The sequence below is a fragment of the Camelus bactrianus genome, chromosome 20 (genome assembly GCF_048773025.1).
Source record: "Camelus bactrianus isolate YW-2024 breed Bactrian camel chromosome 20, ASM4877302v1, whole genome shotgun sequence".
NCBI lineage: Eukaryota > Metazoa > Chordata > Mammalia > Artiodactyla > Camelidae > Camelus > Camelus bactrianus.
The window spans coordinates 24,969,094-24,994,985 of NC_133558.1; the positions used below are offsets into that span (position 1 = coordinate 24,969,094).

The 25,892-nt window shown below is 40.0% G+C and overlaps 1 protein-coding gene across 18 annotated transcripts in view; it reads right to left on the reverse strand.

Annotated features, from left to right (window-relative positions):
• The window catches only part of BTBD9 (BTB domain containing 9), a 357,333-nt gene that overhangs the window by 85,115 nt on the left and 246,326 nt on the right, over positions 1 to 25,892 (reverse strand). For all 18 annotated transcript variants that reach the window (XM_074348624.1, XM_074348615.1, XM_074348621.1 and 15 more), the window contains one exon: positions 20,000 to 20,189. In XM_074348624.1, coding sequence (XP_074204725.1) covers positions 20,000 to 20,189 — 190 coding nt within the window. The remainder of the gene's footprint in view (positions 1 to 19,999; positions 20,190 to 25,892) is intronic.

The window sequence follows — 25,892 nt, forward strand, 5'->3', positions numbered from 1 at the left end:
TGAAAAGCAGTGAAGTGCTGGGCTTTTTTTAATTGATTAGCAGATGTGATTTTGCTTACATCTTCCATAAATGCTCTGGCTGGCTGCATACCATTGATTACTGGGGTTCAGTTTACAGCAACTAATTGCTCTCCTTGCTGGTGTTTTGATACAAAATTCAATAACGAATATGTTTTCAAAACTCTTGTCTTTGTGGCTTGAGTCAGAAGTGACTTGAGGCAAACCCAGTGGACTGAGTTTTCCCTTCTTTAAAATAATTGCTCTCTCATCAGTCTGTGAGGAAAGTTTCCAAATTATAGCATTCTAATTGGAAAGTCTGCATTATGCATGCGATAACAAACTATGTTGTGCTGAATGGCATTTTTTTTAATCCCTTTCTTAAAGGATTAATTCTGTACCAGATTGTGAACAATGGCTGACGTTTAATAGTTGAGATCAACAGCTTCTCCACTGAATTGGTGTCTTTTAGACCAGCAGTAAGTGTCTGCTTTGCCTGTTTCTAACTGCCCATTGTTCGTGGGAGACTCTGCTGGAAGACCAGGGGTCACAGCTGCTGGTGTTGCTGAGTTTTCCCATTTCGGTGAAAAACAGACAACTAACAGAAGATCAACTGCCGAAATGTTAGTTATACAATAATACTTTATCATCAAATCCATCTCCAATCTCTCAGTCAAAATCAGAGACATTTTTGACCTCAAAAAATTTGTACAGACTATTCTTTGTTGAAAATCTTCAGAAATTAAGTTCTTTTGAAATAACTGTCTTCCGTTCAACAATTCAACAAATATTTACTGAGTACTGACTAAGTGACATTAGGCAAGTCACTTTGCTTACTTCCACAGTTTCACCCTTCGGGAAATTAAAAGACTAAATTTGATTGGTTTCTAAGGGCTCTTCCAGTTCTAACATTTTATAAGTCTCTGCAACAGTCTATGCAGCAGAGGATTCTGTTTTTGTTTTCTGGCATATCTGCCCATTACATAGTAACTCTTCTCTTTGAGAATTGTTTCTGGCCCAACTTTGAGGTGTATGCAGGGGGTTCTTATGCTCTGTTTGTAGACCTGGCTGCACATAGGAAGACAGGCTGACCCCTACTGGGCCAATTAGATTTTGTATCAAAAATTTAGAGTTATGTAATAAGACTCTAGCTTAATTGGCTCTGTTCACTTAAAATGAGATGATAAAATGCAGACATTCTGGAGTGACCTTCTTTCATCAGAGGCTCAAGGAAGTAAAGACAGTCATCTGCAGTGAGAAGCAAAGAAGACAGATGGTGTGTGGGAGGGTTGTCTGGGCTCCTGGCAGGATTCCAACATCTGATTTGGGGGCCACCAGAGTTCCTGCCCTCATGTTCTATGAGCAATCTCCCAATCATTTTAAGGAACTCACCATTTATGGCTTAAGTCATCTTTACCTGGTTTCTGCAGCTTGAGAACTAAAGAGCCTAAGAGAAGCTCCCAGCACAGTACATGAGACAGAAAAGGTCTCAGTAAAGAGTAGACGTTCTCACGATGAGGATGCTGAGGATGACAGTGATGACATGATGGCTACGGGACCAGAGAAAGAATGAGGTGAAGAACAAGGAGGCTCACTCTGGATAGCAATCTCTTTGTTCAAATATGAAAGAGGATCCTTTGTTGAAGGACTGCGGTATGGGGTGGGAAGGCAAAACAGGCTTTGGAACAGGCTCCATGGGGCCAGCCTGCTACAGGGAGGGACTCTGCAACGATGGAACAATTGGCATGGTTTATACCTCTCTTCAGCAGTGGCAAAAACAGAACAGAAGGTGAGGAAGCAGGGCTGACAGTGACAAGGAGGATACAGCACAGGGTCAGGGAAACGAGGGGCAGTAGGAGTATTTACCACTTCAGGCTGCTGAGGAGTCAAGTGGGGTCAGAGGGGCTGACTACCTTTCAGAATAGAGAGGGACCGGAGGTCATGAAGCAGAAGAACAGATGTGACGGACATGAAGGTGAGGGAGAAAGGGCTAAAGTTCTGGTCACAAGGGAAAACTCCAGTGCTTTCACTTCATTCTAAGGAGTCCCGTTATCACTTCTCAAGAGCAGAAAGATAAACATCACGTTAGCGGCTCTATTCTAATCTCTACTATTGAGAGACAGAAGGAGGCCTGTAACAGCTGCCGGAAGGAATTAGTACAGCTCCAGAGGAACTTTACAACTTCACTGGTGAAAAACTGGGATTTTCCCAAAGATGAGCAGGGTCCTATTGTTGGCTGTCATGGGGTTCGATTAAGTTGCTTCCTCCTCAGGTGGGCAGCAGGGTCAAGCTGAGAAGAGCTGCTGGAGGGCCGCGAGCCCACAATGAGATATTCAGCAGGAGATGGGAACCCAGAGACAGTGTTTTAACAAAAGCATGTGACATGTGCCAGGCGGCTGCCCCGCAGATTCCAGAGACAAGAAGTCCCGGGAAGCGGCCACCACAGGGCTCTGCCTGTACATGGGCCATGACCTCTCAAGGCAAAGGAGTCACCAGCTTTCTTCTAACAGCAGGAAGAGGAAAATACAGACTGTTGGCCAGATGGAGAGGGAACGTGGGAAATACTTTTGTCAGAGGACATCAGAGAGCCTACGTACTGTCTGCTGGTGTTTAGTGTCTCTTATCCCTTAGAGGATGACTTTTCTAAGCGAGGAAGAAATCATGACACTGGCTAATAACTCTCTTCTGCAGCTGGCGAGGGAAAAAGCGAGCACGAGCTCTCATCTCAGTTGTCTGGCATATGTAGCTTCTGTGTTTAAGTCACTGAGGCCTCGGGATGAAGGAAAGTGAGGAGATGTGAACACTCGGGCCGCACGTGTAAGCCAGCTCACTGAGAAAGGGGGAAGAAAGGTGGGGCCTTTTCTCTCATCAAATTTTATATTTTATACAGTATAATCCAGGAAAGTTATCTGAAAGTGGAGAAATGCCAATGGAGAATATGGAAAGCTGGATGGGACAAAATTTTCTGAAACTTTGAGACAATACAAAACTAGCAACTTTTAACAGCTAATTGAGACAATCATTTCATTCCCTGGAGAGATTAAGCTTTTTATCTCAAGTTTTAGGTTATGTCATAGAAAGTGACAGCAAATTACCAAATAGCATGGCTGCAGCTGCCAATATTTAGTAAGTACTGAGTGCGGAAAGAACAGTGAACAACTGATCATAATCCTACCTCACATTCACACAGACCTCACCGGTTTCAAAATGTTTTCGCATACATTATCACATTTGGGGAAAAAAAACCCCAATTTATAATCAGTATGTTTCCTACTTTTAATGCAAATCTATTTTTCTAGTTACTTGGTTAATTTTCTTACACTGCCCAAGCAATCCTTTACAGATTATTCAATCACTTGGCAAACCCTTTATTAATAAATAAGTTTTGGCCAAGGCTTACACTCCAGATTTCATCCTACTCAGTTCAATTTGATGCCAATTCTTTCATTTTATGCTTTCAATGTAGATATAAGATAAAATTTTGTCCAGGCCAAACAGCCCTGGAGAAGAAAAGCAATTTTCTTCTATATTTCAAGGTGACTCTTTTTAATACAGTCCTTTCCTTAAGCAAGATGTTGGCATCAAAAATATTGGGAGCCATTTCAAATGGTCTTGTTATATGTTAAAAGGTGAAGTTTCTAAATTACAGACCTTTTTGGCAGTGACACACTAAGCAGGTATGTGGCCTTTACAGATCTTTCCCTGTGTTTAAATTTGGCATCATCAATTCCCCTCTCCACAGCAAGACCATCTTCCTTGATCTCAGCAGCTTCCTCATCATGACGTGTGTACATGATTAGTGAGATTGGCCCGATTTCACTCACCACCAGGATAGAAAAAAGACGTTTAAGAGGCAGAAGAGGAGAGGTCCTGCCCAGACCCTACATAGCAAGTCCAGCTCTATTTCAGCTTCATTTGCCTGGAAGGATGTCAGGTGCTGCTGTGATTTTAAAAGGCCAGAATCAAGTTTCTTCTGTTAACAGCCGAAGGCTGTACGCATTTGTGAGAGCTTTCCTTTTCCCTGTCCATGAAATTCTCAGGAGGGTGAGAAGAAGGGATGGGCATGTTAGAGAGTGCAGAGCTCACTAATCTACCAGCTCAGTGTTAGGGATTTTCCTTCTTGGAGTTTACATTTCTGACTCCTGAGGAATAAAGTGGCCCCAGTTAGGTAGGGGGCATAAAGTTACCTGGTTCCAGGTTCTCTGCGTAACACCTAGGGTCTAATCCCCACCCCACAACCTCTTCTGCTTTCAGGACCAAGTCCAAGCAGCAGGAGCCGCCCTGGCCATGCTTCTAGAGTGCAGGACCACACATGGCTCGTGGTCTTGGTGTTCCCTGTAGTCCCCAGCACGATGCCTTACAGATCGTCAGCTCTACTGAGTTGAACAGAAGGAGACAAGCAGACAGGATGGGAAAGGGTGATGGAAAGGAGAGAGAACTACAGATACATCACTCTTCCCACACGATGAGTTACCAGCATAGCATCTTTTAATGCTCCACAGACTGAGTTTGCATTTCAATATGAAAACACCCCCAACCAGTCCTCCACCCCACCATGCCATTTTGGAGAGTCTCACTTAACAAATAATTTATGAAATGATCAACTCTATTATTTCATCTCTTGAGCTCCTCTCCTGCCTCTCCTCTGACCACATGCTAGTATGTGCCCACACACACACAGCCCATGAAGTACAAGAAGCAGAGCCAAAGAGAAATTTAATAAGCTCCACAGCTCCTTTTCAGTCCACTGGGTCAAGTTTTCATAGGAATCCATGTCTGTGGGAGAACTCACAATTTAGCTACAAGCAGATCTCTGTATTCTCTCAACCTGATGATAAAGGGAGAGAACAGAAGGGCAAAACAAGGTGGGAAGGAGAGAGAACATTCCAGCAGGGATGAACTACCAGGCAAACTCTTCCTATTCTGTCATGTAATCTCTTTATTTTGCTCTCACTGAATCCCTTCTCTGGTCTTTCTGAACACTGCCAGTGCTATCTTCCTACAGCTCTCTCTTATCAGCCTGAACTTTCACCCAGATCAGATCTGGGTTTCAACCTTGGCTCCAGCTCTGAATCTTTTCCTCACAGGGCACAATCTACAAAGTCCTGAGTTCTTGCTAAAAATGATTTTAAAACCCTTGCCCATCAAATCCAGACCCTTGTGCTCCCTCAGCAGTGCCGCCTGTGCTGGCCCTGGCTCATCCGCCTTCTCTCTGCCGAGGTGCCGTTTTCCCAAGTCTCGTACTTACTCCATTAGGTCCCACACAGTGAGATGCTCGCCTGCGTTCTCTCTCATATTCACCTGGTCTGAATTTCCTCCATTTAAGTCCCTTCTCTAATGAACTTCCTTCATGGAATTTTTCTGTGAAGGCTTTCACATGGAAACAACTACCCTCTAAAACAGGACAATAAAACTATATCAAGCTGCAAGCACTATAAAATTTAAACATTTTGAGTAAGTAGGTTATTCTATTTGAAGTCTGAGGTATCTGACAAATCATAATCCTCCATGTGGCACATGCTTTACCATTAAAATAAAGACAATCTTAATGAGACTAATAATAACATCTTCTCCACCAACATGCAAAAGTGTGCATGCTAACTATGATAAGTACTTGTAAACAAAAGATAATTAATCAATTTAGTATGTAACCATGTGATAAATCTTTTGAAGAGCGGCAAAAAGCAAGATAAAACTGAGATTTTATGTAAAATTCTTTGTACAGCTAGAGGGAAAAATGGCTAATTATGTTTTTCAATAGAATTCTTTTGATCACTGGCCACTCAGTACAGTTTTCTTGATCCAGGTCTTCAAAGCTGGGATCAGAAGTTTTAATTCAAACGTTTGCAACTGAACATTAATAACTCTAACTTTTCTAACTGCTAAACAGCCATAATTAAATCAAACTGGTGTGGGTTACAGGACCAAAGGCTAAATGGGCAGTTGCCAACTTTTTTCTGGAATCACCTATGCTGTTGCCCCAGAGTGGGAGGACCGCAAAGACTTTGAGTGGGGAGGGGTCTCCCGCTGCTGCAGAAGATGTGAGGGTGCAGTTTCTATCTCATACATACTCACCAGAACTGCAGAGAAGCTTCCCCCTCCCTCCCACGTTTGTTTGTTGAAGGATCGTCAGACAAGAGAAAAACAAGCCCTCTTTGGAATGTATTCCACACGAGTCGCCTTTTTAGAAATAACCCTTCCAGGTGCCGACATGAATATTCACCAGAGTGTGCTGGGCACAGGGGCCAGTCTCCATGCCATGTACACTAATCCTGCAAAATGTATTCCAGGCAAGCTACCAGGGTAAACTCCTGTACAGAAACCAGGCTTTCTGGTGATGGATATTGGATGGCTGAAAGGAGAAAATCTGAGTGAAGGAGACAGAGATGAATAAATCACTCACATCTGTCTAAGGCCCTGCTGCAGCTAGACCTTGCCACTTTGACTCAAGCACAGCATGCGGCTTCATTAGAATACTGCGCTCTGTGAGTTACACTGTTTCTTTTGTTCATCTGGCTTAGCCTTCCTCATCAAGAAGAACAAACATTTATCTCCCCTGGGCCCCACAGCTCAATCTGTTGGACCCCTTTTTACTCTCTTCTTGTTTGGCTGATAGGACCTACACAGCAATCCAAGAACACAGTTCTGGTACCACGAAGGCACCCAGTGTGAGCGTATGCGTGCACACACACAAACACACACAAACACACACAACCCCAGCCCACTCTCTGTCATTGCTCTGACTCCTACTCAGAAAGGTACAGTCAGAAAGGATGAAAAACCTCACAAACCAGGGAAGGAATCATGCCCAAGGTGGTGAGATCACAGACTTATCAGGATCCTTCCACTCTGGTACCGACTTGTTAAGACTCAACACTGAGATTCATGCTGAGGGGCAGAAGGGAACCTGGCTAAAGCAGGGGTCTGAGTCACACACAAGGACTGTCATAACTAACACTCTTCAGACAATCAATATTTAAATATCAGGGGCTGGGAGACATCCCTGGGGTAACTTCCAAGCAACTGGTGCTGGAACTGTTCTGGCTGTAAGCACAGTTTGTACCCTAATAGCTTGGGGGGTATTCAGGAGCTTGGGGACTCCTTGCAGGTCAAAGAAAGAATGAATGTGAGCAAGGAAGAAGAAAACAGTGTAGTTTCAGTGACGTTCTGGATCAAGTTATCTCCTTAGCCTATTAGGACCACAAAGGGCTCCACTAACTCTCCTTTAGCCTCTGATGGACACAAGGACATCCCAAGGCAACATGGTATAACCGGCAGCAGCAGCAGCAGCAGCAGACGGGGCCAGAGTCCAACTCTGCCTCTATCTTGCAGCCTCATCCTCTCAGATTTATACTCTGTTAAACGGGGTGTGAGGGTAGGGAATACAGGGAGATGGATTCATTTGGATGATCTGTGATTCCTTTTTTCTTTAATCGTTTTTGCTTTTAATTACAAAGTAATACATGATACATCCTTTGGTACTTTTTACAAAGCATCCATCATAAAAAGGTGTTTACTAAACGCAAAAATTATAAACCAATATATTCAAAAGTATTCTTTAGCAACAGAACCCCTTTTACAAACAATTGCCTTAGAAGGACCTCAATATCCATAACAGATAAAAGTAGAGCTGCTCTTAAGGGCAGATTTGGGGCTGAAGCCTCACCTGCCAGACCTCCTACTGTGGCAGTCCCCAAGGCCATCCCCCCAGAACACAGCAGGAACCACTGGGTCATGCTGTGTATCTTAACCTCAAACTCAATGCTGATATTAATATTTATTCCTTTTAGTAACAGGCTTATAAATATTATTATTCACATTTTTTTGAAACCATGAAAGGCAAATGGATTCTTGCCTTTCACCTATCTGGACCAGAGCTGTTAGTGAGGAAAGGAGCTGAACAGACAGAGCATTGGTAGACTGACCCATGGTGCCTTTTTTGTAAGTAAAGTTTTATTGGAACACAGCCATGCCCTCTTGCCAGAGTTGAGCAGTTGTGACAGAGACTATAGCTTACAAAGTCTGAAATTACTATCTGGCCCTTTATGGAAAAACTTTGCCAATGCCAGGAATAGACAGAAAACTGAAGCTTTTCACCAAGGTAAGAAATAAAGGTATAGTTGAAGGCTAAGCTTAGTCCAGAAATGTCTAAAATCTCTTTCTTCTGTTGAAAGTGTTTCAGCAGATTTTCATGCAGCAAACTCCACACGGAGAGTTTAGATTCTGCTGTAGTCCGAATCCCATCTTTGTTATGTAACAACTGTACTGATGATTCTTGGCTTGCCTTTCGCCCCAAATATCTGATATTTCTGCTAAGAATCAAAGAACAAGAAAAGAAATGGGAAAAGCGGGGAGAGAGAGAAAGAGAATGGAAGAAAAAGAAAGAGTTTCAATTAAAATTGAAAACCTGAAAACCATTCCCAAACCCTCTCTATTCCTGGAACCAATGACATGCACAGGAGCTACAGTCCCAAACTCCACAGTCATGATCACCAGCCTCCAGATCTCTAGTAAAGAGCACGGAAGTAGTAGGGTAGGGTGAAAAGTTACAGAGACATTTAAAATCAATAAACAACAACACACACACAAGTTACATAGTCGTGATAAGGCAGTTAATACAACAGCAATAAAATAATAATATATCAGTTAGAGACGAAGATGACACCACAGACTAAACCACACCAATTAGGGAGACAGTGCTGTTTACTGGTCACTACTGGGAGAAAACACATTTCTAGGATCAATCTCTCTGCTATTTCTCCAGCACTGTGATTATAAAAAGCATCTTATAAGATACCTGACCAGGGCTATGACCACAGAACAATAAAAACCTTAGAGTGCTTAGTGTTTTAACAAAACTACTCATTTGAAATCCTTAATAAAACCAATTTTAAATTGGTGACTCTATTTAACATATTCTTCCCAAATTGTTCCACATAATCACCATGAATTCTCTAATTTTTCTTTGAGTCCAAAATAGACAGTTAAGATCTCACTATAGTGAACACAATCATGACAAAGCCATTTACCTGTTCTACCAAGAATGCTATTATCAATATTGTTTACCAGGTTAATGCCAACTCTCAAACAATTCTCTACGATAATGCTTTATCTATTTCTAATAGGACTGCTATGAATTTCCTAATAAAAACACTACTTGATTACAGATGCTTTATTATTATTTTAAACCTCAGGGAAGAAATGAATACAGGAGGTTAGACATCAAGAAAAGAACTGACAAGGGTATGCATTAGACATCAGGGACTTTGGAACAAGATCCATTATCTTAGACCACAACTACCCCTTCCCACAAGGTTCTTGAGGTAAGTACATGCCAAGGGAAGTCCTCGCAAGTGAGAAGCAAAGGGGTATTTTGTTGTTAGTAGAATTTTCGGCCCAAAACTCTAATGTAAAAGGCACAGGACATAGAGCACTCCCTTTTCCCAAGTAGGTTATGCCTGAATCGGTTCAACCACTGTAAGCTAGGAGGCCTGTTCTGTCCCTTCTTCTACACCCAAAACTTACTCTTGGTTCTTACCATTACGATTCAAGGAAGGATCAACTAATACACATTCTAATACCACTAAAACAGAGTGGTCGCAGGAGAGATCATGGTCCCCTGCTGCGTACACTGAGCTATCTCTGGGCTGAGGCAATAACCTTACTCTGGCTGCCCTGAAACATAAAAGTGGCAGTAAGAATGCCCAAGGAAAGCAAAGAATGTGTCTGCTTGCTGTGAGGACCAAAGAGAAAAGTGAGAGATCGGGGAGAGGCAGGAACAAAGAGGGAAGGCAGGGCCTCTTTCTAGCAGAATCTGTCCTAGCCCATGCTACTTAGGGCCCAGTAGAAGACAAGAGGCATAAGAAGCAATTCCACTGAACTGTGGCCTACTCTCACTCCTGCAAACTCACCCATCTGATCAGCATCTCCCCTAAAAGGAACCAAATGCTTTGACCAGTTTGGGGAAGGAGTGAAATGGGGAAGGGGAAGACACCAAGTGGTAGGAAAAGCAGAGGGTATTTTAATTTCTTCTCCCAGGATCTATCGCGGTATTGCTACACTCACCCTCCCACTCACTGTACTTCTTGTTTCGAATGTTCCAAAAAACCAGAAACATTCACTGTAATCTTACAGAACAAAATATCACATTCCAAGAACTTAGGAGGAAAAGACTGGAGGTCAGCCTTTAACGGACAGTTATTGCCCAAATCCCCTTGGAAAGTCAGAGGTCTTTGAATGTATTTTTTTCATTCTATGGCTGATGGGCATGACTGTTTTAATTCTAGATCTTAAAAATGGAAAATGTTATTTCCAGCAAAACTTTAGGCATAATTAATCTACCATTACAAAATAACATGAATATGCAGTGAAGTTTCTGGTATTAGAACTTTACATGTACAGAAGAAAAGTCAAGTCCCTATAACCCGGTTAGGTAAATAGGTATTTTGGTTAATCAAATGTGTCTGGTTAACAGATTCCATATAGATTATGAATTTTAACAAAAATTCAGGTATGTTTAAAATATTCTTAACTAGAGTAAAACCACACCCAAAATGTATTCTCCTGTTGATCACTCAGAGGACTCTTGGGATCTTGTCTGCCTCCCAAACTGCATTAGGTACACCTATTATCACTGTGCTGGTAAAACACAAAGACCAGTTACAGTAAGTTAAATGTTAGTGGTTTATAACAGAAACTTTCAAGAGGTAAATTTCACAAATAAGAAATCAAACACATAAAATCAGAAATGCTTCTTGTGTGGATCAGAATTACTCAGTAAGCAGATACAGATTTTTAACTTACAGAATATTTTTTGAAGCTGAGAATAATATAAACTACAATTATTATATTTTAATGTTTTGAATACATCTAGAAGCTGTAGGCTTAGAGGGCATCAAAAAATGAAAAAAAAAAAACCCTAATGAATTAGATCCTTTTAAATGAGCAAATTTAATGGTATATGAATTATATCTCAATAAAGCTGTTAAAAAAAAAACTCAAAACATGAAATACAGAGATTGATAAAAATTTCAAAGTAGATGTGAAATGTCCAGTGGGGGGTAGGGTTCTGTGGCAGAGTTGATGACTGGATGAGGCAACTCCCTACCATGACCCTCAGTTTCTTTGCCAAGCGTGCTAGCCTGACTGCATGACATACTTTTACCTAATAACTAACAGGAAGTCAGCTAGGTGGGGCTTCAAATAAAGCTTCGGCTTCTCCTAATAAAAAGAGACAGATCTGGCTGGCAGGGCTCTTTATCCTTTTACCTCTTTGCCCTTCTCCTTATTCCTGCCCAAGTTTAACATGGTAGTTAAAGCCGTAGCGGCTCTCTTGTTTCTCTGAGGCAAAAATAGAGGTAGAAAAGACCAAGAAAATCAAAGAGGCTCACTGGGTTGCAAAACCAATACTAGAAGCCACCCACCTGTAGACTTTTTCTTATGTGAGACCAAAAACAAACAAATAAACAAAAGCAAAATAAAACAAAAAATATTTTTTAAAACATTTAAAAAGTCTTTCTTAATCAGGTTCTTTGTTATTTGCAGCCAAATGCAACCCAAATGCAAACTCCTTTGGAGCAAATGAGGGCTAGTAATAAAAATAAATGTTGTCAATCTTAGGAAATTAAGGGTGGGTTGAACCAGAAGGTCCAATACCTTCTCTCATTTTCTTTTTACGGACGTAGGAGGCTCTGTAGGACTGTGCAACAAATTAGAACCTTTGAAGGTAGTTTTAGTACCAGTTATATCACCATGTTCATGGTGGAGAGAGAGAGAAGTAAAGTCATACAATAGTATCTTCACATCTTAAATGGAGACAGTGAAGCAGCTAAAACTTCAGAACTACTGAAAAACACAGCAACTAAAAGGACCATTAAATTGTATGGAAAATCTAAACAATCTTGAATGGTGCTCAGTTTCAGTAAAAGGATAATGTGGCAAGGCTGGTAATGTTATAATCACTGAGGGACACAGTTTCAGACATCATAAGGTGAAGGGAAGAAAGAGGATCTTTACTGTTAGTTCTTAAGGGCACAAGGAAAAAAAGTCCAGGCAGAAGTAAAAGCACACTCTGCACTTATCTATGTAACCAATATTCCTTATACTGAATCTGATACATTGTTGAAAGAGGTAACACAGCAGGAAAAAAGAAAAATGATTCCTCAGCAGGATCTGAGGCCCTGAGTGTCCAGGAAAGTTACTGAAAGGAGTCCTTGAGGGGCACCAACCAGCCTGTCATCATAATCACTTTTCCTAAGAGGAGGATAAAGAATGGGGGTGAATGGACATGGAAGAAGCAAAAAGAAGTGGTGGCAGTTTTTCTTGATCTCAGTACTTCCACTTGTTTCTAACTAGAGATACAAGAATGTTTTGGTCAAGTACCTCTGTGGTTACCAGTTTACAAAGGGCCAAGCTTGTGGAGTTTGGGAGTCAGGTGGGAGGGAGAGATACACTGACATCAGGTGTTACCAAGATGCACCAAAAGCATCCTACAAGGTGACAAATTTGGCCTCCTGGGGGAAAAAATCAGAGATTTCTGATTTAAGAGTACCAGAGAATTGAAAGTTTTCAAAGATAGATTACTGTTCTGGATTAATTCAAGAACTAGTTTCTTAAATGACTGTGACCCTTCATCAGGTTTCAGAATAGCTTCATTTACTTAATACTCAGAAGATAGATTCAAGCAATCTGATGTATTAAATATGTAGAAATTTCGGTCAATTTGCTGAAAGTCCTAAGCTTCTGTTAGCCCTCACGAGAACAGCCACACTTCTGTGACCCTGTAAAGGTGATCCCGGGGGAGCAGTGTGTAAAACAGCTACCAAAGTAAAACCACAGAAGGAGGTTAATACTTGCCATTCATTTGATCTCCCAAGGTGAATGATTCTGGTTTTTAAAATGATTGTGTAAAGCACTATTGGTAAAGTGAGCATTTGTTTTAGAGGTGTCTCAAATAACAATTCTGGATAATTATTAAATATACATTTATGCATAAAATATTGGGTCAAATGGGACTGACACCCTCTGTAAAAATGTCTTCTTGATGGGTTAATCTTTGAAAACTGAAAGGATTTTTCCTTTCATGTGTTCAGCTGTATTTTATGACGACTAGTTGTCAAGTTCTCTAATCAAGAGAGATGAACAGTTGATGTGAGGTAAATTAAACACACACACACACACACACACACACTTTGGTAGGGAGGGCATTTAACCTTTCCTGTTTCTCCAAAGAACATCTGAATTCTAGGCCCTCTCCTGTATTTTTAACAAGCAATTTAGTTGCCATAGCAATACTTCCTGGTCTTGAAATGCCTCTAGGATGGAACTGGCTGAGACACATTCACCATTCCCCCATTCTGCTCTCTGTTTCCAGGCTCTAGCATTTCTGGTCCCCTTTGTGTTCACAAAGTTCAGACTCTAGCATCTACTGAGAACCAAAGATATAATTTTTTATTCAACAATTTTTCTAGGAACCAGAGTTCTGAAGGTGATAAGAGAAGACTTTAGTGCGATGCAGATAGGCTGTGAGAGAAACAATGTTTGGTAAATAAATCATGAATCAGCGAGACAGGGACGAATTCCTTGTTTCAGGGCTGTGACAGACGATGCTTAACATGACTGATATGAAGCAAATTTTGTAAAATATCTTTCCAATTGTGACTAGAATTATAGGCAATCTTAATCCAAGCCAAAGGATGTTTTAGATGTTTGTTGTATTCTTTAGACTACAAAAAGGGGAATTTTAGCTCTCTAGGCTGCAAAGAAGACTGTCCTAATGTAAGTAAGTGTGTGCCTGCCTGTGCATCACTCAGACAATGAAATGGAAGCCGCCCAGAATGTGAGGCCAGCGTCCTCACCTGTGCGCGTGTCAGTGCCTAACACCAGAATTCCATCTTAGTCATTTACTGGAGATGCCAGATCTTTAGTAGTTTCCTCACATACACTTAGATCAGACACTGAGCAAATATGATGTCCAGTTTAGTTGATAGATAGAACTCCCTTTAGTTGCACTAACATACTATGTTGTCAGCTCAGTCAATGAGTGTTTATTGAGTACTCACAGCACAGAGTATGTACCAGGCACTTGGAAATCGTTGCGAAGACCCAAGTCCACCTCAATCCTACAATCACTGACTTCAACTCGACATTATCTGTGGTCCTATAAGAACTTGAGGACAGCACAGATGTAGAAAATACTCAAATAAGTACAGAACATCATTTGAGTCATTAGCTTCCATTCCTCTCCCCACCCTTATGGACTAAACCTTCATTTGGAGATATTAAACAGGACATAAAATTGAATGGTTTGAGATTCCTCTTTTCCTTTCCCGCGCCTATCCTTTGGGAAGGAAGTGGAGCAATAGTTTAGCAAGTGGTCAGCAGTGGGAAAAAGGAAAAATAGCAATCAAAAAGGGGTCTCAGTAATTTACAAACTGAATAGATAATCTAGAATGGTTGCAGCCACACAACAGTGAAAAGGCAGCTGAATTGGGCATGAGCTTAACAGCTCACAGAGAAGAAAAACTAAGCCGTGATGAATAAGGACCACAGAGACTTATCTAATTTTTTTTAAAAAAGGATCAACTTGCTATTGCTTTGTTTTATCTATGCTTAATAACTGCAACACATAAACTGATTTGTGGTTCAGAAATTCTGTGCCAGATTAACTTTTGTAAATTGTAGAACTGGTTTTTTTCCTCTTGCAAAATAAAAACCTCATCTCCACAGACTAAAGAGATTATGAATACCCACCAAGCACATACTTTAGGCTAGATCATTTTGTTCTAACATAATATATTCATATAACATTTTCTAACTGAGGAACTAAAAATATTTAGTCATTAACTCCTTAATCCTCATAACACCTGGAGAGACCATGGTTTACTTAGTTGCATCTATCTGTGCTGTTTCATCTTCCAACAGCCTACTTACTCACAATTAGGTTAGTTAAAGCACTGTGGGTATTTTACTCACAGTATTGCACATATCAATTACAAAACTGTCATTTTCAAGCTAATGTAAGTATTGTTAATTTAATTGGCTATCTTATAATTAGGATTTCAACAAAGCACTGTCATTTATTAGCTGAAAAAGACTGGGTGATAGGTGTGCTTAATGCACAGCATATGTTGTGAGTTCTCATACTAACCTGAAAACACTTAAAAGGAAATCATGATTAGCAAGTAGAAAGATAATAAGTCTTAAACTAAGGCGACAGAGGGACTATAAACTAAGACATTAGGTAGATTTGGTTAGTTATTATGACTCTATCCTGGTCTTTTTATGTGGTCAGACCCCTGAAGATTTCCTGTTATTTAAATTTTAATGTTTTTAAAATGGTATGAAAATGATGTAATTACTACTCAGTTACCCGCTTTTTAGGCACATTCCAGGCAGTTTCTTTTTCTTTCAAATAAAATGAGTACCCTTCCCTGTGCCTGTAAACCTAGCAGCAGTGGAGACAAACTCCTTTATTTCCCAGTTACACTGCCTGCTCTGGCTCTTGGGAAAGAGAAAGAAATGTTGAAGATGGGGAGAGAGTTTCCTGTACACTGCAAGGCCTAGGACGCCTCCTGCTGTTTCTTTTCTGGGAGTGGCTGGATAAAGGCAGGTCAGGAACAAAGAAGGTGGCTTCTAAAGGCAGGACCGCCTCCCCAGCTCTGCCCCTCCTCTCCTCAGCAAGGAAAACTCTCCTCTAATGGTGCTGGTGAAACACTCGGATGGGTTTGTGGCGGTGGGTGGGATGATGACTGAATACAGAAACAGCAACAGAACATCTGAGGGCTATCTTCCCTGAAAGTTACCTCCATCGCCTTGCCTCTGACTCTCCCCTCTCCCTCTGCTGCACCACCTTGGCCTCCTTTCTGCTCCGCAACCTGCCAGACATGCGTGCTCCACCACGGGGGGCCTCAGCCCCCTGCCTGGGCAGCTCATCCCCCAGGTCCCCAAATGGCTTGCTCTTGCCATCCTTCAGGCTCTGCACAGTGAAGCTTCCCTGGCTGCTCAGTCTAAAACTTCACCCCTAGTCCTCCCTCCTGATGACTCCATCTCTGAAATACCTGACATACTACAAATAGTGTTGTTTACTGGTGACTCGCCACTGCCCCACCCCTGCCCAGTATCAGTTCTATGAGAGCACTGATGTTTGTTTTCTGTATTCAATGTTGTATCCTCAGTGTTTATAACAGTGCCTGGCACACAGTAAAAGGCCCAAAAGGCTCCATAAATGTTTGTTGGATGAATGAATGAAAATGAGGGAGAGGAGGAGATGGTCAGAGATCATGTTTCAAAGTCGGCCTTTCCAGGATACCACGAGGGTATTTATTAGTACTAGACATACCAGTAGGATTAGGCTCCCACTGACTGTGGTGAGCTATGGGCATCGTCTGTCAAGAGAGAAGCTATGCTTGCCCACCCAGCCATAGGGTAAATGCTCAGGAAAGGAAGAAATGGTTTCTGTGGATGAAAACAGCCCAACAAAAGAAATCTCATCTACAAAATAATTCTGTCCTCTCTTGGGAATGAAGAATTCAGTGATCAAGATAATTCATCTTTGAGACCTCTGCCTTTGGTGTCCATCCTCTACAAAGAAACCTGAACGTTTAAAGTCAGTGCACCTTGGGACTGGGCGCCCAGAGGAAGGGCTTCCAGAGTTGCCAGACCTCCTCCCTCTCAGACGGAGAAAATGTTAGTCACTCGGCTCTGCCATGCTCTCCCTCTAGGTGTTGACTCAGAATCACTGGGCTCCTTCGGATAGTGACTAGGAAAGCAAGTCAGTCATCACAAGCAATAGAAGCTGTGGGTCAAATGTCACTGACTAATCAACCTGTCACTTGTCAATTACCCATCCCCATGAAGAGATGCCACTGATCTAGTTTCCTGTCAATAGACATCTGTCGGGCACATCAGCTGCTGCTAACCATGGCCTGCCAGGGTATCCAGCATCGTCCACAGGCATTGGCGGTTAAGAAATCCCTCTCCCCTTCTTCTTGATAATGTCACAGAAGAGGCAAATGCAGTTCCTGACAACATAATGCTAGCTTCACAGAGACGTGTCTCTTTGAGCGCTGAGCCAGTTACATGGAGCTTCAGCTGCATGGATTTTCTCACTGCAAAAGCAATAGCTGGGTTTAAGGAAGCTGGAGGCTTCACACTGTGCCGAGATAACACAATTCTGCCTTCGGTGGTGCTCATGCTCATCATCCCCCCTCTGAGTCAGGAAGAGAAAAATTGTTTTTGGGAACCATCTTCATTCCACATTTAAAGAAAACCAAATGGGCACTCTTCTCTCTCTTAAGCTCTGGTGACACCTTTTTCTGGAGCTAGATTCAGCATCCCCGATTCTCTGAGTAGAGCTAGAGGCCAAGGTAGCCCCGCCACACAAAAAACCTGTTTGTCTCTCTGAGTTGTCACCTTGGCAACGACCTCATGAGGTCCCTGCTGGATCTAAAATTCTAGATCTCCTACTGTACTCACTATAATTTCCCCTTCTATCTTGATAGACTACCTCATCTGCACTTTCAGTCTGTCAAGGGACACTTATTCTGAGTTGCCAAAGGCTTTTGTACCAGGTGAGGCTGGGAGGAGGCAGCAAGTAAACAATTATAATACAAGCATGACAAATGCTCTGACAGGAATTACATACAGAACATGTGGGATCATTGAAGAGGAGAAGTCTAAATCAGTCCAGGAGGTAACAGAAGGTTAGGGAAGCACTGCCAGAGGCAATGGAGTCTTCAAAGGGTTTTAAAGCCAGGTAAAAATGGGCAATGAGAAGGTGGTGAGAGACACATGCAATGAGAACAGTATGTTCAGAGCTGAAGGCACGGGGTAAGAGAGGCGAGACACACGTGCCAAACTGCAAGTAGCTGGATACCTGCAGGCTGAAACAGCACGTGTAGGGGTGGGCGGAGAGGCAGGAGACAAGGCTGTAGTCAGGTCATTCTTAATGCCTCTGTCTGAATTTCCTCCTGAAGGCAAACAGTAACCATAAATCCTCTTAGGAAGGGGCATGACAAAGGTACAACTGTGGTAAGGGCAGTGGAGATGGGGAAGAGAGGAAGGATTTGTAGATATGTAGGAGCTGGTACTGCCAGCTCACTGGCTGAGTGGGGGAGGTGAGGGAAAGGAAGGAATTTAGGAAGACTCCCATGTTTCTGGCTCAGCAGATGGAGAGATGGGCAGTACCACTGAATGAGAGGAGGAAATCACGGTATGAGGCAACGTGAGCAGGGAAAGGGGAGGAAAATGGAATTCTAGATGCACATGGAACATTGTTAGGTGGCTGGGGGAGTGGGGGGATGGGGGACATGTGGGGTAAGTAGACAGAACACATGGGATATTAAAAGAGAGTGGGCAGAGGTGCTAAGCTGCCAGTTTGCTTCCATCTTCACTGGCAAGAAGACTGGTCTTCAAATCAGAAATGGCAGAACAAACATAATAAAGAGAACATTGAAGCCCCAAATAGGTGAAGTGAGAGAAAGAGAGTCAATTTAAATGATTTCAAGTCCCCTGCTTAGATGAGTTACACACGAAGCCTGCTGAAAGAAATTGCAGATGTAATCTCAGAGAAACGACTGGTAAACTTCAAGAAATTGTGGAGACTATAAGACAAGAGGAGGACAACTGTTTTCCAGATTTTCAAAGTGAAGAGAAAAAGACTATAATGGGAAATATTCAGAGAAGTTTCACACCATTTATGACAAAAATTCTAGAATGGCTTATTACATAGATAGCTTATAATTACTTCAGTTAATGCACACAGCTGAGAAAAAGCAAGGAGCGGGTGTTGTTTGCTATCTGACGGAAGTTTGTTTGCACTGGTAGTTTGTCCAGACTGATTGTGGCCTGTCTCCTCTCCTTCCTAAGCACAAAGTGAGTTGTCTGGCCTGCAGTATGAACTCAAGCTTCTCTATCTGTGATTTGTTGCCTGTGGTACTCAGCCTGTATGTGGCCCTTTATGAAAACAGACTGACAATTTAAATAAAGAAATTCAAAGTCTGAATTCTCCAAGAAATCCAGCATCACCTGTCAGGGTACCCCAGGGAACCGACAAGCAGCATTAACCTCTGTAGTTATTAGCCTAACATCAGTAAACCTTTGTCTATTAGAATCCTACTACCTTATTTTTTGGTGCTATTTTTTTCTTTACACATACTCACTTTAAAGTGAGAACAGGAAACAATAAAGCAAATGTGATGGAGCATGATGGGGGGAAGGCAGCCATGTCTTACCAACACGTCTATTCCTGGCAGGCTAAGATATAATGTAAAATATGTACATTAAAATATATATGTACACATACACACACACACACACACACACACACACACACAACATTAGTCTTTCAGAGACCTTCTTAGAACCTTAAAAAAACAAAAAAGGCAGCCTATTCAAGACCCAGATGGCTCTCCTGAACTAAAGTAAATCCTCTGGGGGATGTCACCAGTCTCACATTTTACAATTATATGATCATACAAATCAAGCAATATTGGGTTAAAGTTCCCTTCATAAAACAAAACAAAGCAAAACATAATGAAAACCACAACCAAAATCCAAGACATGAAGACTCATATTAAAAAGATCTTTTAGAACCAGGTCTCATATTCAGATCTGTTTGGTTAATATACAGTCATTTATTAAAGCTGAAAATGATTTTTGACTCTGTATAACCTCTTTTGACATTATCCTGTTAAGTCCCTAGCCAATACAAAGTGAGACTTGACTAGGAGGTAAGCTATATCCAGGATGAGGCCCTAGTCCTCTTCCTCCACAAGCCTAATCCAGTCCCTCCACAAGTCTAATTTTGGTGCATCTCCTCACCAGAAAATCCAAACAAGCACCTTGTACATCTTTGTCCCTTCCTTTCCATCCCCCTTCTTGATATTTAGAGCAAAGAACAGAAGAGTATCTTCACTGAAGTTGCTGGGATCATCAATATGTCAAAACATAATTGCACGTGTGTTCCATTTTAAAAGGAATGAATGAAAAGGAATCTTCTTACCGTATTGACCCGATCATGTATGGCTGTGCCAGCTGAACCACAATTGCACCACTTCCTAGCTGATGACATGTGTAGCCAGAATCCCAATCATAATTCTTGGTGTCCCCGTTCAACAAGGCATTTCGGCTCCGACTGACTCCTTCAATCACACTGGCACAATCGGCAATTGTTGCAACATTCTCCATGGGAACTGTGAATCCAACACAAGATTCAGCATCAAGATAAAGAAGCCAAATATATCACAATAGTGTGCTATGAACAAAATTAATTACTATCAACGATAAAACAGAATTAGAGCATCTTGATTATCTCAAGTTATGAACACATTTTCCACGCCCAATAGCTTTTTAAAAAGTTGAGCCTAAGGTTGGAATGAACCAAACTACATATAGTAATCAGTCCTAAAGAATTTTATTATAAAGAAACATGATATCCTATAAAATACAGAATGCATAAATACACTGCAAAATATTACTACAATGGGAAACCACACAGTAATTGAGATTAATGAACTACAGCTATATACAAATGAGTGAATCAAAAAACAATATTGAGTGAAAAAAACAAGGCACAGAAAAATATGGTGTATGAGTTCATTTACACAAAGTTTTTTAAAAAGGCAAAACTAAAAATTTACTCTGTTTAGGAATACATGCATAAACACAAAACTAAAAAGGAAATTCAGGGAAATATTACACTAAATCCAGGATTATCTGTCTGGGAAGAGGGGAGATGAAATCTTGGAGGGGCTGCAAAACTACAGGTCTTGTTCTATTCTCAAGCTAGGCAATAGGTACACAGACACATGTTTTATCAGTATTCTCTAAAGTGTACATATTTATTACACTTAATTTGTTTAAAGTAGCTTGATATATATGGATTCAGTATTTCAGAATTCACAAAGCAGGAAAACAACCCAGGACATGGTATCAATCCCTTTTCAGAATATACAGTTGCCTTCAGGCATGATTCATTTCCCATTTTTATTTGTTTACTATTCTGAGCATTTCAACACATATGCTTGTCTCTTTGTTCATGAACTGCTGTATTTTGAAACACCAGCTGTTTTGATTCTGAGTCTCTCTATATACATCAACCTGTTCATTTATAAAAGTCTAGGGTTTCCACAAAATGATAGCTGTCCAAAAATGATGTAAATTCTCTAAACACTGAGAAGAGAATGATAAGAGGTGAGGGCCTTTTAAGTCCCTTGGGACCTTTTTCGTGCATTTACTGGTGCCGGGGTTTTCTTCAGACATTTAAGTTATTTTCCCCAAATCTACAATTAACCTTAGCTACTCTCATTCAAGATTTGCAGCTTACTTTACATAATTTTTAAGTGGATTAAAAAAAAGACAATTTCTCATTAGATACATACTGTATTTTCAGTAATAATATATTCTGTGAAAAGAGAGAAGGTGAGAAGTACTACTATCATGCCAAAACATTTCTTACTTTTTAACGATGTGGAAAATAATGTTCCACGTATCTTCTAAGCAACGTGTTTATTTTCCAAAGTTGGGCATGCCTGTACTTGAGCCCTCATCTTATATACCTTCACTACTTGCTTTGTTTCCTGCAGATGAGAACAGCCATCCACAGATAAAGGAGAGAGAAAGGGCATGAAGAAGAGAGAGGGGATGGATTTTCTGCAGATGAATCCCTTGACTATGAAGCTTAACTCCAAAGCAACAAGCAAAAACATTCATGAAATAACCTGTGGGGACAGTTTCCTGGCAGAGAAGGTGCTTAGAGACAAGTCCTCCATGATTTCGAAAGGAGAAGAGATAAAGGACTATGTTTAGAGGCTAAGTCATGGTACCACTATTTCATGGAAAAGGGGAAGTATTCTGTGATTTGGAAGAGAGAACTTAAGGAAGTGGCATAAGATACACAGTAAATTGAGCTGAGACATAAAATCATACTGTAGGCAGCCTTAGGCTGCAGTAACAGTCTCCATTCTCCCAGGTGCTTAAATAGCACACATTTATTTTTCACCCACCCTATGCATTCACTGATGATCAGCAAGGTGGCTCGGAGCACTGTATCACTCAGGGAACCTTGTGACGGAGGCTTTGTATTGATATGTGCTTCCTTAATCACAGCAGCAGTGAGAAGAGAGTGAACTGGCTCTTAAGACTCTTCCCCCAAAGCAACACACATCACTTTGCTCACATTTTTTTATTAGCTAAGGCAAGTCACAGGGTCTCACCTAACTTCAAAGGGAGTAGGAGACGGCTACCTTGCTCTGTGATCAAAAGAAGGAATATTTGGCCAACAATATTAACATCTACAACAAACATTAAACCAGGCTGCAGGAACATTCAATAGACAGATAAATCTAGTTTAGTTGTGTAGTCTATAAAATATTTCAATGTATAAATATACCAACGGGACATTTGGATTGTTACTGCTGTTTTGTGATTACAAACAAGTGTCTTCTTGTGCACATAGGTAAGAGTTTCTTCAAGGAATGTATGAGATGTGTGTGTGTATGCATGGATATATGGAAGTGGAATTACACTCATGGCTGAGTCACCTCACTGGCAGGGTGCCAATCCTTTTTCGGTTAATGTATTAAAAGTTAAAATATTTAATCTTCCCCTTTATGATTTGTGCTTTCCCTCTATTGTTTATCAATTCTTTCCTACCCCAAATTCATAAAGATATCTTCCGATATTTTCTTCTAAAAGTTAAGAAATTTTGCTTTTCACATTTGGCTCTTTAATCTGTTTAGGATTTATTTTTGGTACCCTATGAAATACAGACCTACTTTCACCTTTTATTCATAAGGTCAGCCAATTTCCCCAGCACCATTTAGTGAACAGTCCATCCTTTCCCCCACTAATTTGTTACTTTAGTCACATACGAAGTTTTCATACGTATCCACATCTCTTTATGAGATCTGCACTGTTTCCCTGATTTGCCTAGTCTTCTGCCTTTACCATGCAGCTTTCTTTTTTAATTGAAGTAACATTGTGTTAGTTTCTGGTGTACAGCACAGTGATTCAATTATACACATATATACGTACTCTTTTTCATTATAGGTTATCATAAGATACTGAATACAGTTACCTGTGCTATACCATAGGACCTTGTTGTTCATCTATTTTATATATAGCAGTTTGTGTGTGTTAATCTCAAACCCTAATTTATCCCTCCTCCACCCCTTTCCCCTTTGGTAACCATAAGTTTGTTTTCTATGTCTGAGAGTCTGTTTCTGTTTTGTAAGTAAGTTCATTTGTCTCATTTTTTTAGATTCTGCATGTAAGTGATATCATATGATATTTGTCTTTCTCTGTCTGACTTACTTCGCTTAGTATGATAATCTCTAGGTCCATCCATGATGTTGCAAATACCATTGTTTCATTCTTTTTTATGGCTGAGTATTATTCTATTATTTATATATACCGCAACTTCCCTATCCAATCATCTGTAGATGGACACTGGGGCTGTTTCCACGCCTTAGCTTTTGTAAATAGTGCTGCGCTGAACACTGGGGTGCATGGATCTTTTTGAATTGGAGTTTTCTCCAGACATATTACTATGCTGCTTTAATTACTGTAATTTTACATTATCTTAAAATCTGCTAAAGTGAACACCTTTCCTCCCTTTCCTTCCCCTTCTCCTTTCTTCTTCAAAATTACCTTAGATATTCTTGGCCCTTTCAGGGAAAATTTTCATCTTGTTTTAAGTTTTCAAGAACACTGGCATAAAATTATTCACAAGTATATTCTCTTTACTATTCCAAATATCTTATTTGTACCTTTTCTTTCTTTTTTGATCAGTCCTATACACGTTTGTCTACTTTATTAGTATTTTCAAGAAACCAATTTTTGATTTTGCTGATTCTTTTTTTTATTTCCTACTTCACTAAATTCTGCTCTTTTTATTATTTCTTCCTTCTAATCCCTTGGATTTATTCTATTTTTTTTAAATATCTGAAGCAAATGCTTAACTCATTAATTTTTCTTCTTTTCTAATAAAAGCATTTAAAGCTAATATTTTACCTCTAAGTCCTGCTTTATCTTTATCCTTTAAGTTTTGACATACAGTGTTTTGAAGAGTACTGGTGAGGTATTGTGTAGAATGTTCCTCAGTTTGGGTTTGTCTGACAGTGTTTTAAAAGTTGATTGCATCTAAGGATTTCTAATTTCCATTATGATTTTTCTTTGATCCATAAATTATTCATAAGTATGTTTTTAACTTTTCAAGTTATCTTTTTGTTACTGATTTTAAATTACATTGCAATATGGATAAAAAAGTGTGGTCTGTATGATACTGACTGTAGAATTTGTTAAGATATGCTCTTTTGTGTCCTAGTACATGGTTAATTCTTACTAATATTTTACATGTGCCTGAAAAGAATGTGTATTCTCTAATTTGGGAGGTGTATGGTTCTATATATATTTATTTTATCAAACTTACTGTGTTGTTCAAATTACTTATATGGCTACTAATTACTACTAGAAGAAGTTCATTTAAATCTCCCGTTATGAACAGATCTATCAATTTCTCCTTATAATTCTGTCAATTTTTGCTTTATATATTTTGAGACCATGTCATTTCATGTATATCATTTTAGAATTACATCTTACTGATGGAATGAACCTTTCTTCATTATGTAATATCACTTTTTACTTCTAATAATGCCTTCACCCTAAAATCTACATTGTCTGACGTCAAATAAATATAGCACTTTTATTTTGGCTACTATTTCCTTAGTATCACTCTTCTACTTTTCTGGTCTCTTGTAAATAACATATAACTGGGCTTTTGAGAAATTCAGTGCCCTTTGTCTTTTAACTGAAAGATTTATATGAGTTACAGTGTTATTACTGATGTACATTAATTCACTTTTATTTCCTATTTACAAGTTTGTTTTTTTTTCTGCTGCTTCCTCCACTTCTCTGTCCACTCTGTTCCTGTTTTCTGATGGATTAAGTTTCCTTTATTTTCCCCAACAGCTATCAGCTATCTTTATTGATTTAGTTTTGAAGTTATAAACTCTAATTCTACTCTTTTACTACATTTCAGACGTGTATACCAGACTTAACAATGTTTAAAATTAAAAGTCACATATTCCCTTCTCCTGAACAATATAAAAGATCTTAACACTTTCATACAAATCTCTTGCCTCCTGGCTTGTTATTCATATCTAACATTTTAGTTCTACCTTGTTTTATACTTTCTCAATCAGTCATTTTTAAAAAATCATTATTTCATAGTCAAAGCTTATTTATCCACATTCACCAATTTATTCACCATTACTTTTTTTTTTATATTCTCCTTTCTTCTTGGTCCAACTTCCTTCTTTCTAAGACACACCCACCAGAGCTCAGCAAAATTTTTGTTTGAAAGTGTATTTTGCCACCACTCTTGAAAAACAGTTTATTTGGGTATAGAACTCTAAGTGAAAAGTTGTTTCTCCTCAGCATTTTCAAGATATTATTCCACAGTCTTCTGGCTTCTACTGTTATGTCTACTAAAGTCTGCTATCCTTCTGTTATAATTTTTTTCCCTCTACAGTTAATTTTAAGGTTTTCTTTTTGTTTTAGGTATTTTGCAACTTCACTATGTTGTACGTAGATGTAGATTAGATTTATCCTGCTCAGGACTGAATATGAGCATATATGGCTTTTATCAAGTCTGGAACATTATGACCATTATTTCTGTGAGTATTGATTATCCTTCATTTTCTGTTTTAACTTCTTCTAGAATTCCCATTAGAACTCTGCTGGGATTTTTCATTCCATCTTCTATATTTTTTAACCTTCCTTTCATTTTCCGCCTTCTTTTCCTCTTTTTGAAGCATTCTGGTTAATTTCTTAAAATTACTATCTGTGGTCACTAATTCTCTTCAGGTGTGTCTCATCTGCTATTTAACCTGTCC